Below are 13867 nucleotides of genomic sequence, written 5' to 3'. Positions count from 1 at the left end.
ATAGTTATACTTTAGCCCATCAGGAAAATGAGAATATTTTGATCAAAACACAGAGAAACCCATCCATTTATATTAGAATTATGAATTATAGGATCTATACTCTCTGGAAGGATTAGGATATTCTTCCTGCATCTATATCAGATATTTTGATTATTTGGGGAATATAAATGAAGCCAGTATATCATAGTGGCAAGAACACACGATTTGTAGTCATAGTGACTTGGGTTTGGTTTTTCTTGGTCACTTACCAAATGTGAACTCCTGGAAAATCTAACATTTCCAAGCCTTGGTTCCCTCATCTGTAAAATGGGTATAATAGTACTTTCCTCTTGAGATTACTGTGCAAGTTAAGATAGATGATACAATAGGAAAGGATTACCCTAATTAATCTTTTCTAAGATGTATTTACTTATATTATATTTTATATTTTAATACTACAAAATCAACATGTTTCTTGCAAATGCTGTTAGGCTAGACAGCAGTTGTGATGTTGTTATCAATGCCTGTACATCAAAGCTCGGAGAATGGGTGTCAGTGGCTTGGTAGAAAATCTCAGATAATAGTGGAGTATTCCTCTTAAGAAATGCTTCATTACCAATGTTCTTGATGGCTCAAAGGCCAATATTGTGTGGAAAAACACAGACATTCATGATTCTGAGTCAAAAAGAAATCCAGACAAGCCGGACCCGGAATGTGAAGAAATTTTAGACTAATTAATTTTGCTTATAATTTCCTTTTATGTACGTAAAAGAATGACATATAAAAATCTAAGCCTAAAGGATAAAAAATGGGCAAGAGAGCTGAATAGTTATTTCTCCAAAGAGGACATACAGATGGCCAATAGACATATGAAACATCACTAATCATCAGAGAAATGAAAAAATTAATTAATACCCCAGTGAGAGATCACCTCACATCTGTCAGATTTGTATCATCAATAAATAAAACAACAACAGGTGTTGGCGAGGATGCGGAGAAAGGAGAATCCTTGTACATGTTGGTGGGAGTGCAAATTGGTATAACCTTTATGGACAATGGTTTGGAGGTTTCTCAAAAAATCAAAAACAGAACTACCTTTTGACCCAGCAATTGCACTTCTGGGTATTTATCCAAAGAAAATCAAAACACTAATTTGTAAAAAATGTATGCACCCCTATGTCCACTATAGCACTATTCACAATAGCCAAGATATGGAAGCAATCTAAGTGCCCATAAGTAGATGACTTGATAAAGAAGTTATAGTGCATATATACAATGGAATATTACTCAGCCATAAAAAAAAAAAAGAAAGGAAAAGAAATTTTACCATTTGCAACAACATGGATGGACCTAGAGGGTATTATGCTGAGTGAATTAAGTTAGACAGAGAAAGATAACTACCATATAATTTCACTTATATGAGGAATCTTAGAACAACAGGAATAAACAAACTAAATGAAAACAGGCTCACAGATAGAGAACAAATTGGTGATTGCCAGAGGGGAGAGGGGTTGAGGGACTGGATGAAGAAGGTGAAGGGATGAAGAAGTACAAATTAGTAGTTGTGAAATAGTCATGGGGATGGGGAGTATAGCATAGGAAATATGTCGATATTACTGTAATGGCTGTGTGTAGTGCCAGATGGGTACTAGAGTAATCAGGGGGAATCACTTCATACAATGAAATACATGTCTAACCTTTGTACTGTATACTGGAAACTAATTTAAAAAAAAAAAGACAACTCTAGAATTTGAAATATAACTTCATCTCTCAGGGGTAATCTTTGCTCAAGCAATTTCAGAGCACCACAAGGTTAACTAAGCAGAAAAATCAGTTAAATGGAGACATTTCATGCCTCTATCCTGCTAGTTAAATTAAGGATTACCAATGCAGCAGGAAATGATGCCAGCACAGAAATCACTGAACTTTAGATTGAAGCAAATTGTAGGGAAATGTCTAGTTTTGCCATTACACTTAACTGTGTCATGTGATCTCATACTGATTAAGATATTTCCTTTACATATACTCTATTTTCATCTATATTTGCAAGCATTAACTATAACATTTATAACATAATTCTTTAGTTTCTAATATTTATCTTGAATTCACAAGCAGTTCAAAACCAGAATATAATAGAAATTAATATTTTCTACAATAATAAATTTAAACATCACTGGTATAAGAAATAAAAATGAAAATTAAAATATGAATTATTTGTTTTTAAAACATTATAAAATAAAGATTTTTGGGAGGGCAACTGACAGTAGTTTAAACTCTTGACCCCAAAACTTCACTTCTAGGAATCTATCCAACGTCTATACTCTGACATGTGACAAAGATACACACGAACCTTTTGTAATGAGAAACCTAAATTTCCAACAATAGGAGAGAAATTAAATAAATTAATTAATTAAATAAATTATGGTACAGCCAGGAAGTGAACATTATGCAGCTGTTATAAAGAATAAAGATCTCTATGTTTTAAGATGGGATGCCGTTTAAGAAATTCTAAGTGAAAAAATTGACTATATATAAAATCTCTATGTACAAACAAAACCAGTGGTGACGTATATGTCTGTACAAACGCATGTATATGTGTGTAAAATGCTAAGAACAACTCTAGCAGGAGATACCCTAGTGAACATTCCTAGGAGATGGGATTTTAGGGAGCGAATGGAATAGGAAAGGACTCACCTTTGTACTCTATGCCAGTTCTTGAATTATTGACAACATGTGTTCACTTGTTACTTGTATAATTTGAAGGAACAAAGTTTATTTTTGTTAATTATCAAAAAGTACTTTGGGGAAGGGAAGTAGATGATCCAACTAAGGTAAGAAAATTCATTGACCTTGAAATCATTTAAAAAAATTAAAATTACATTGTAAAAATTCATGATTCTAAGTATAAAATTTCATGGATGGTTAAATTTATATATATAAAGATATATGAAGTAAAAAGGATAAATTACACACTCAAAGTGTAGTACTAATCAAAATAATCTTCTCAAGGAAAGAAGTCTGTTTGGACCCAAACAGACAAATCGTCTGTCTTACCTCAATTATATACTTCTCCAAAGACCTGATGTCATTAAGAGCTTCCGGATCTTGATGGATAACCACAATTTCTTTCAAAGGATACTAAGAAGAAAAGGGAAGCAAAAGTTCAGTAAGCAGCTAGTCTTCAAAACTGCAGAAAAATGGAATGCTAAATGTTTTCTCCAAATGTCAAGCTCTAGACTAATTAGGCTCAACTAGTACTAAGTCAACTAGTACTAATAAAAATTTATGCCATTGCTGGAAGCTGTCTATATTAAGAAAATACTCAAAAACATAATCATTTAGGTCTGTGCAATGTAAAATATAAAAAAACTCAAACCTTTATTGGAATAGTTTTGCGGTCTCGAATCACTCGCCCAAGTTCAATCACAGACTGCATTCTAGATACTGCATTCTCAGTTTTCTTGTCAATCAATTCCTCTCTGATTGGAAAAGGTAGAGATGTGAAAGAGATTAGATTTAAAGGAAAAAATCCCAAACAAAAGGCATACCTAAGTGAGGAAGAGGGTCAGGCTAAAGATATGATGGTGTAGCGAGGCCTCCTGGTGAGGCACTGGGGGAAGGACAGCATGTGCTGGCTAACGGGGTACATGGTGAGAAGTAAGTGGTAAGCTTACTTATCTGTTGCTCAGTACCCAGCAGTTTCCCAGGGTGCCCCAATGGACCTGCTCACACCCCACTTGCTGTAGCGCTACAGGTGGTTCCACACTGAGCACCCTTCCTACCTTTTCTGTAATTTGAGGAGCTGTTCAGGTGAGAGGCAGGGCATAAAGGGGCTGAGGTACCCACATGAGTGCATTTCTGGCAACTTCCCTTCCTATGGCCCAGGTGAGGCTAACATGTATTTGATTCTTACCGAACATGGGGCAGCATGAGGTAGTGGATACTGAGTGTGTCCTTCTCCTGGACAGAAACAGGGTCGATCAGCATCTTCATATTCTGGTACATCAATTCAGTAAGAAAAGGTGTATAGGGGGCCTGTATGAGGACAGAGGGCATTATGCAGCCATCATTAACTGATCTGAGTGGAACAAGAACTAAACATTTTAGAGATTGATACAGGAATATACACAGAAGTAGATGTGAGGTGACTAAACATGTCCTACGAAAGAAAAATGACTTCATTTTGAACTTGGAGAGATGAACTTCCTGAATCACAGGAGGAGTACAGCCAGGACCCCAAGTATCCTGGAGAATGTAATAAAAACTGGAGTTGCTGACCACGTGCCAGCAAAGTCACTATAAAGAGGATTCAATGTCTCTAAACCTCAGAAACCTCCCCTGTTAACTGGAGAAATACTATCTACTTTTTAGGATGAAAGTGAAAGAGATCAGATGTGAGGAACCAGGCACAGGACCTGGTACAAAGCAGGTTCTTGTTCCGTGTATGTTCAGCAAGTAAATAGAACACTTATAAATTATAACGGGGAGCAGAAATAGGATATGGGGAATTAAAACTGGATTCTTTAGTTGGATATCATTTTGCATTATTTATGAAATAATATTTCACTTGATAGAAATATGTTTATGTAAAATGCTATGATATATTTGCTTGGTTAGATATTAGTTCAAGAACTTCGCTATTATTCGCATTTACAGGAATCCACATGAGGATGAGGTATGTTATTTAAGGAAAATGTGGCAATTTGGTGTAGATGCAAGAACCATGACCTGAAATGTACTGTCAGTGGTGAAAAGAAAAAAATCCAGCTTTTGAAGATTAAGTTTCTTAGCCCTTACTTGATGCATATAAGCTAATAAGATTTCTGAAAAAGGAATTAGAGATTTAAATTGTTTTAAAGCTTCTATTTCTATTTATGGTTCCACAAATACAGAATATATACATACAGACTGAGGATGATGTAGCAACAGGGCACTGCAAGCAGTCCACAGGGCTAGAGTTTTAGAATGGGGCCAACCGTCTTACCATAAGTCTGCACAGAGAAAATAGAACACTAAACAAGGTCTCCAGGGCCATAACACAATCTTCTATCCCGTTTTCACCCTAGTGAATAAAAAAGAAACACACACTGAAGTGTTAAAAACAAGTAAGAGGAAACCCATAGAGAGCACACAGTGTACAGACAAAGCAAGTACAAGTGACCACAACCACAGATGGTCTGGGGTCAGCGCAGAAAGCCAGGATGGGGCCCCTTTACTCTACCCTACCTCCGAGGCCACGCTGATAGAGAATGGATCTGTAACTGAGGGTAAAGACAAACTGGAGAACCTGAAGGCTGAGGGTGGGATTCACATGCAACAGGCAGAAATAGTTGCTAACGCAAAAATTTAAAGTACTTTTAGATAATATTTCTTACTTTTCAAAAAAGGATATACTGTGTATTAAAAAATAATTATGTTAATTCATTCTCAGAAAAGCATAAAAATAATAAAAAAAAATTTCAACCATAATTAAGTTACCCAGAGACAACATTTTAGTGCATGTCTTTGTAGATTATGCATATCTAAAAACACGCACATAATAATGTATACAATCTATTTTAACAAAAATGAAATTACTGTTCTGCTATGGGCTTTTATCATTAACACATTTGAAGGCAAAACTGATGGGTGGTGGGAGCCTCTGCCTGGTCTATGGTACAGGCATCCCTTACTTCCTGTCTTCTACCACCATTGTTTATATGCTGCTTAAAGTCCTGGGACTGGACCCATGCTTCATTCATTTTAAATCCTCAACAGGCTTAAGAAAGAGTTTTTTCAATAAACAACTGACCCTCTAAAGGTAGAAGCAAGGAGGTGCCCTTCTGGAGTCGCAGTTGTACTTGACAACATTTGAAAATACTTGCATAAATTTATTTTGGGTTTTAAGAGGTCCTATATGACATCTCTATATAACTGTGTGCTAAAAATATGCAAGATGACTTTTAGAACTTACAGGACCCCATTTATCAAATTGTGATAAAAATAGTTAATATGCAATGTAAAAAGAAAAAGCTTCAAAAACTGAAAGCATCCGAAAATATTCCTAATTTTTATTTTGGCCGTGTTCATTTCTCCTCAACTTTCACACTTCCTACACTTTTTGCTCTTCCCAACAGCAGCCTGGACTTACCTTTAATCTTCTGCGGTTCATTCTAACATACCAATTGGTCAGAAGATCCACAAACTTGACCAGGCGAGGCACCACAGTGTAGAGCCTATAAGCTAAAAGTAAGACCAATCAATCGAGCAGCGAGAATATATCAAGCATTTGCAGCACTTGGAGGAGGGGTGGATACAAGAAAAGAACAAGGAGCCCCAAGCCATCCAAGGGCTGCCACATTTGTTACGGAGGCAGGAAGAATCAAAGTGTAGCAATCACAATGACTCATTCACTGAGCATGTATTACATGGTTGTCAAGTGTCTATGGGTGCACACAAATCACCTTATGAGCCACTGTCAGTGAGAGAAAAGGGTAGCTGAGAGGCTGAGGCTGTCTACCACATGGCTCCATGAGGCATGTTTACCTGGAGCTGTGCAATGCTATAGCACCACATAAGCCCAACTTCCTTCCACTGTGCTGCCCTGTTATCTCAACCAAGACTGACACATTATAGGTGATTTCTGTGATCAGAGGACTATTCTGTAAAGAAAGAGGCCTAAGTTATTTCTAGGGTTCAGTACACTTTTCACCTTCTAAGAAGCCAGTTTCCTATGTTCAGGTTTCAACTCTGAGAGAGTAAATGAGGCTAGCATTAATGAGCACATGATAAACAGAAGCAGCAGCACCTACTGCTGAGGTCATTTTAATAAAAGCTGCAGTCCTCCAGGATTCTATTTCAGACTCTATGTTGACAAGGGAGCTTAGGGCACAAGCTGACAGGTCGATGGTGTGGAAACTGCACTGAACGGTCTGAGTTTGGAGCCCATCTCATGAGCTCCATGCGTACTGCCTGACCTATCACACATGGTCCTTACCACTCAGCTGATGTACACAAGTACCTCTGGTTCCCAGGGAGCTGGACTCTGGCCAGAGTGTACACTCTCAGGAGCACACAGCAGTGGCTGCCTAAAGATAGCAGGGCCCTGGCCATAATCCTCAGCATAGTTTCCCACCCATTCATGTCACTCAGGAGGGACAAGTAGATATGGCTGTGAGCAGGTGTCCTTGGGAGAGTGGCAAACTCCAAGCTCAATAATTTGCCTCACATTCATTTTCATCTTACTTCTGTCAATTTGTCCAGCAGCTTGATAGTCATATAATCTTTATTATGTAAATTTAACGGGATGGACATAGTCCTTTGGAATGACTGATAAACCTGCTGAATTTCCTGGACAAATTATCCTATTGTGCCAAGTGTAGAGGCACCTATTCCAGTAAGAGCCATGAACTGACTGTGGAGTGGCAGATCCCTGCATGAACCACAGGGCTGCTCTGCCCCTCTAATCCACCGGAGTGCTCCAACTGCACAGTAGCACCTGGCAATCACAGGGTGCTGAGGGAGGCAGGTCAATCTCGCCAGGGTGTGTACAGGGAAGCCCATGTCCTTTATCAGACCTAACTCAGGTATCCTAGACAATACTGTCTGGAGTTTCTCACCTTGACTTATGGTTGTTCTATCTCCAACCTCAAGGAAACCAACACAACCTACTTTTCTAACTTCTGTATAAAACCAAATTCATTGTTGTTAGGTAACAGAAATATAAGGTAATATCTACTTCATTATTGCTTTTCTGTATTTCCTAATTTCTCAAGACTGAACAAAGACTACTTATTTAATAATAAAAGTAGACCTGAAATAAAAAAATGTATTAACAAGTATTACTTATTGTGTACCTATTATCTACCACCTACTTTATATACATGACCTCTATTTGAGTCTTATGATAAACTTTAACCACACATTTTTCACAGGAAGTAATTGAGGTTCACAGACTAGGCAATACTTCCCTGGGGAATAGATGGTAGAGTTGGGTTTTGAACCCACAGGCATCCAGCAATCAAGTCTGTGATTCCACGGGCCCACGTGGTACCTGTAGAGAGCTGAGGCTGCTGGATTTCCTTTGAGACAATTCCCTAGGCGTTGGACCAGGGCATTTCTACAACTAACAAGCCTTAACAAAGTTACATTTGAGTGTTAAAGAAACAATTATTTATCTACTATTCTGTATCTCTTAAAATTTCTATAATATTTTCTCTATTTTTATAAATAGTTAAATATCTAAAGGGCAATCCTTAGTCCTAGAAATGGCCAATGAGAGACATACCTGCCATTTCCGTCTCAAAGAACCCAACAAGCGACTGCATGAAGGACAGGACCCAGCGGTCTGTGATGTTGGTACTTTCTCTAACTGTGTTTTCATTGTAGAGGAATTCCATTTCTTCCTCCTAGGAATTGACAATTTTTGAAAAATTGTGCATGCTTGGGAGAAATTAATGTAAAGAAATGAACTCTAAATCACTTAAAACTGCCAACCAAAACAAACAACAAAAAAACCCCAGACCCAATTGGCAATTCTAAATTTCTGATTCTTAGTAATATTTTCCATAAGCTCTAAACTTGGAACATTAAGTCTTCAATTAGTGAGTCACATTTTTGAGTGAAATAAAGAGAATTTAGGAAAAATTATTTCTCTGCACAAAAGAATGATTATGAATTGAGAAATATCTCAAAATCTTGCCAATAAGTATTGGGTTTAGTTACTTTAAATCTGAGGATGGAAAGACAGCAAAACTGGCAAGCACTGGATAATTGTCTATAACCTAAAAATGAGCACTAGAAATTAATGTCTCTGTTTATATTATTCACTCTACCTAGAATGCTCTAATCCAGGGGTCTCCAACCCTGGGGCCACAGACCGGTACCGGTCTGTGGCCTGTTATGAGCCAGGCTGCACAGCAGAAGTGAGTGGCTGAGGAGTGAGCGGAACTTCATCTGTATTTGCAGACTCTCCTCAGTGCTATCACCACCTCAGCTCCATCTCAAATCATCAGGCATTAGATTCTCATAGGGGCACTAGTCCTTGGTGCCAAAAAGGTCGAGGACCTCTGCTCTAGTCCACTCCTTTTTTTTCCTTTGCAAAATCTTCTTCAATCTTGAAAGCCCACCTCACCTTTACCTACTCATACAGCATCACTACCAGGCTGGCAGAGCAGCAGCCATGCTGACCCTTGCCCTGATTTATGCACCTGATAGTAGAGGCTACATCTTGCTGCCAGGCCCAGATGTGGCTCCAGACTAGCAGAGGCCTGCAAGGTGGACCTATCTAAGGCTTGTTGGCCCCAAGAGGTGGTAGGATTGAAAAGGCAGAAGCAACACTAGGGACCTGGGGAAGATAACTGCCTTTCTCAATTCACAGTGAAAAATCCCACCTGGGAAGTTTATTAGCAGACCTAGATAAGCCAGAGGCAACAGGAAGAAAAGTGACCAGACTGCTGAAGTGTGATGTTCAAAGCTCAGCTCTCTAACCAGTTTTTTTAGGAAGGAATAACATCACATGTTTAGTTTAACAATAATTTACTAAGCAATCCAACTTACAAGGTGCTAGAGATTAAAAAGATGAGTGGTATCTGGGCCCTGTCCCAAATGGAGCGCTGAAAGCACAGACAAGCACATGTGTAATGAAGCCTGCTCGCCTGACAGCAGTCAGTGAATGCAGGGGAGGTGGCTTCTCAGAGAATGCCTTCCGGGCCAGCAGGTAACTGTTCTGAAGGCACTTTCACATATATCACAACCATTATTTTAAATCCTAACGATACAATGAGAATTTCTCTCACAGAATCTCAGCTCAAATGCATCGTTCAAGAGGCTTTCCCTGACCAACCCTCTGCAGCAGCCTTTACCAGGCATTCGCTCTCTGACAGTAGCTGACTCTTCATTGGTTCCATGAAGGGGAGGGGAATTGGCTGACTAAATGAATATCCAATGTAACTCTTCTACAAGTGAGGCTCCTATGTCTGCAGAGGTGAGCCTGCCCAGATAGTCTAGTCCCAGTCCCGTGCTCCAGCCCAGCAAAGACCCCAGATACCTTCATCTATTGCCTCCTCAGTGGCTCTGAACTCTTACCCACCGGGCCTGGCAAACCCAGTTCAACAAAGCTGAGAAGGTAAAGCCCAACCCACAGCACCACAGCCCATACCTTCTGCAGTCTTAGGACATTCTGGATGAAGAAGCGATAGGCGTTGTACCAAGGGAGTAGCACGTCTTTAAGGACATCACGCACACCCTCCTCCTTAAAACGAAGGTTTTCTGCTCTCACCACAGGGGAGTTAATTAGATATAATCTGTAAGGGAAAAATTACACAGAAAAGGGATATCATAGTAACTGAATATTATTTGACGTTTTGACAGGACAACACCAAAATTAGCATTTTTTCTACAAAAGTGGATAATTATGAACACTCTTCTAGTGGTCTATTTAAAAGTGACAAAGCTCTTACTTTTAAATGTAAGAGACCTATCAAATTATAAAGGGAGATGCAACCCAACACCAAAATATGGCACTAGACAAAGCTAAAGCACACCTTGTGCTGGTCTCAGCACAGGCCATGGCGGTATAGAAAAACCAAGAGGAAACACCTAAGCCCTCCTTCCAGGAAACCATATGCAGGCACCAGAGATTCACAAGGAGCAGCTGTGTGTTCTGCCAGCACAGAAGGGGCTCAGGGGTGGGGTGGGCTTTTAACGTGAACACTCAATGTTGAGGGCTATGACTATTTCAAGTAGCAGCTCACATTCTAGAAAAGCTTTTCAATATCAATTATTATTTGCTCTAGCATAAATTATCTCATATGGCTCTTGTGAAGAGTTAAGTGTAAAACTGAAATGATGTAACATCAATAAAATGGAGACCTTATTGAAGGAGTGAGGCAGAAACACCAGCAATTAGCCTGGGAGTACCTAGACTGCTCCAACACAGGTCTTTGTCCAAAAGATGCCCAGATTTGGAAATGTCTTTATTATTTAGAAAACCACCTTGGGGGGTTAAAGTCAACACCATACAAATATAACTCTCCCTATAACAGTGATACATTTTTTAAAAGCTATTTTAAACAAAAGCTATTATAAACCAAATCTAAGAAACATGATTAAAAAATGAGAGATGTTTATGTACAAAATGACAAATACACACAAGACAAAGCAGTGGTTTGTACCTGAGGGCATCAGCGCCATATTTATGGATGATTGAAAGAGGATCTGGATAATTCTTTTTTCTTTTACTCATTTTTTGGCCATCACTTCAAAAACAAAAGGAGACAGCAATTAAATGTCAACATCACAGTCAACACAATATCTTATATATGGTTATAGATTATTTTTAATTGGGATATATAAATGCAAATGACATATAAGCTAATGTTAAGGAACAACAAAGTTGTTTTGTTAATATATGTAAGCTTCTTTTTGAATACTGTATTGAATCAGTGGAGAAGCTTCAAGGTAGATGAAGGCAAGAAGACATCATAGTATAATAGTTAGAAAACCAGGCTCAGCATTTATTCTTGAGAAACGAAAACCTATATTCATGTAAAACCTATAACAAAGTTCATAGCTTAATTCACTGTCAGCAAACACTGGAAACAACCCCAATGTTCTTCGGCAGGTGAACAGTCGAACTGTGGGTCACCCACCACGTAGGGGCACTGCTCAGCAAGGAGAAGGAACTGTGGATACACAAGCACCAGAAGAACCTCCAGGGAATTTACACTGAGTGAAAAAAGTCAATCCCAAAGGTTATATACGATATGATTCTATTTAAATAACATAATTGAAATGACAAAATTTCAGAGATGGAGAACAGATTAGTGGTTACCAGGAGTTGGAGATGAGGGTGGAAGGGCAGGATGGTGTTGGTGTGGTTATAAAAGTGCAACAGAAGGATCTTGTGATATTGAAAGGGTGCAGTATCTTGACTGTGCTGGTGGATACAGGAACCTACACATGTGATAAAGCTGTACTTAACTAAATACACATAGCAAATCAGTACACATTAAAACAGTGAAAATCTGAGTAAGATTGGTAGACTATCAATATCCTGGTTGTGATAATGTATTACAGTTTTAAAAAATGTGACCATTGGGGGAAACTGGGCAAAGCTCACAAGGGGGTCTGTTATTTTTCAAAACTGCATTTAGAGGGTGAAGAAAAAAATGGCGAAGGTGACAGAGGCTCTGTTCATTCCTCTTGCAACCACATCAAAGTTGTGACAGAAACAAAGAGTGAACAGTAAGCAAAGTCACCCAGGATCTAGAGGAACAGAAGCACTACAACTAGGGAGAGAAATAATCAACCAACCTGCAACAGTAGAAAGTAGGATGGGGTGAAGATGTGAGGCTGCCTGGTCCTGAGTGGCTGAGTGGGACTGACGCTATGGCGGTGGCAGCGGCAGCTGTAGACGCCTCTTAAAGAGGCGGTGTCTGTGAGCGGACTTTTGTGACAGATCTGCTCGCTCTGAACGCCAGCGCTGGGTTGGCTACATGAGAGGCACCAGGGACTTACAGGGGGACACTGAGATGTGGGAGTAAGGGCTGGAGGTGAGGCTCTCTCCCAGGCAGAAGTGACAGTGGTATCCATTGTTCCTCTCTTGAGTCCTCCCCACTCCAGTGTGCAGACTCAGCGCCGCCAGAGCTGAGATGTCACTGAAATGGATAATGAAGATCGCTGCCCAGAGGATTCCCTCTACCTCCCTGCCTGGTGTGGTTTCTTGAGGCGACTAAAAGCACAGTATCTGTATATTAGTTGCTAAATCTTAACAGGTGGTCCCGAAGGGGCACAGACTGGGGCTGAAGTTGGCCTTCAGCTGAACCCCTCTCAGGACTGTGCCACTGGACACCTACTACACAAAGCCATGCTAATAAGACAGGGAGACTTGAGAGCTTTGCTTAGTACATAGAAACAGACATGGAAAGGCAGCCAAAATGGGAAGACAAAGGAGCAAAAACCATATGAGAGAACAGAACAGAGATACAGAAATAATGGAGTCAAGTAATCTAACAGATGCAGAGTTCAAAACACTGGCTCTAAAGATGCTCAGTGAACTCAGGGGAAGTATAGACGAATTCAGTAAGAACTTTAAAAAAGAGATAAAAAACATAAAAATGGAAATGGAAATTATAAAAGGGAACCAGTCAGAAATAAAGATTACATTACCTGAGATGAAGAGTATATTAGAAGAAATCAATAGAGTGAATAAAGAAGAGGATGGAATAGCCAATACAGAGGATGGGGAAGCCAAGGACACTCAATCTTAATGGCAAGAAAAAAGAAGCCAAGACTATAATAATAATTTAAGGAACCTATGAGACACTATTAAATGTAAAAATATCTGGGTCATAGGGATACCTGAAGCAAAACAAGACATTGAAGAGCTATTTGAAGAATGATAGAAAACTTCCCTCACACAGTGAAGGAAAGAGACATACAACTCCAGGAAACCCAGAGAGTCCCAAAAAAGAGGAACTCAAAGAGGCCCTCACCAAGACACACTAAAATTAAAATACCAAAGGTTAAAGAGAGAGAATCTTAACAGCAGCAAGAGAAAAGCAGTTAGTTACCTACAAGGGAGCATCCATAAAACTGGAAGCTGATTTCTCAAAAGAAACCAAGCACGACAGAAGGGCTTGGCACAAAATATTCGATGTGATGAAAACGCAGGATCTACAACCAAGAATACTTTATCCAGCAAAGCTATTCTTTAGAGTTGAAGGACAGATAAAGAGCTTCTCAGACAAAAATAAGCTAAAGGAATTCATCAACACCAAGCCAGCATTATAGGAAATGTAGGAGGGACTTCTTTAAGAAGAAAAAACATGTATCAAAAACAGGAATAAAGAATGGTAATAACTACATTCCTATCAACAAGTACCTCAAATGGAAAAGAATTAAGTGC

General features: G+C 39.2%; 1 protein-coding gene across 4 annotated transcripts in view; it reads right to left on the bottom strand.

Annotated features, from left to right (window-relative positions):
* The window catches only part of IARS (isoleucyl-tRNA synthetase), a 94026-nt gene that overhangs the window by 22085 nt on the left and 58074 nt on the right, over positions 1 to 13867 (bottom strand). For all 4 annotated transcript variants that reach the window (XM_011378966.2, XM_023522560.1, XM_023522559.1 and 1 more), the window contains 8 exons: positions 11133 to 11216; positions 10118 to 10262; positions 8246 to 8366; positions 6110 to 6201; positions 4964 to 5041; positions 3893 to 4014; positions 3356 to 3458; positions 3034 to 3117 (listed from right to left, as the gene is read on the bottom strand). In XM_011378966.2, coding sequence (XP_011377268.1) covers positions 3034 to 3117; positions 3356 to 3458; positions 3893 to 4014; positions 4964 to 5041; positions 6110 to 6201; positions 8246 to 8366; positions 10118 to 10262; positions 11133 to 11216 — 829 coding nt within the window. The remainder of the gene's footprint in view (positions 1 to 3033; positions 3118 to 3355; positions 3459 to 3892; positions 4015 to 4963; positions 5042 to 6109; positions 6202 to 8245; positions 8367 to 10117; positions 10263 to 11132; positions 11217 to 13867) is intronic.

The sequence above is a fragment of the Pteropus vampyrus genome, unplaced genomic scaffold (genome assembly GCF_000151845.1).
Source record: "Pteropus vampyrus isolate Shadow unplaced genomic scaffold, Pvam_2.0 Scaffold349, whole genome shotgun sequence".
Classification (NCBI taxonomy): domain Eukaryota; kingdom Metazoa; phylum Chordata; class Mammalia; order Chiroptera; family Pteropodidae; genus Pteropus; species Pteropus vampyrus.
This window is presented reverse-complemented; position numbering and strand designations above follow the sequence as displayed.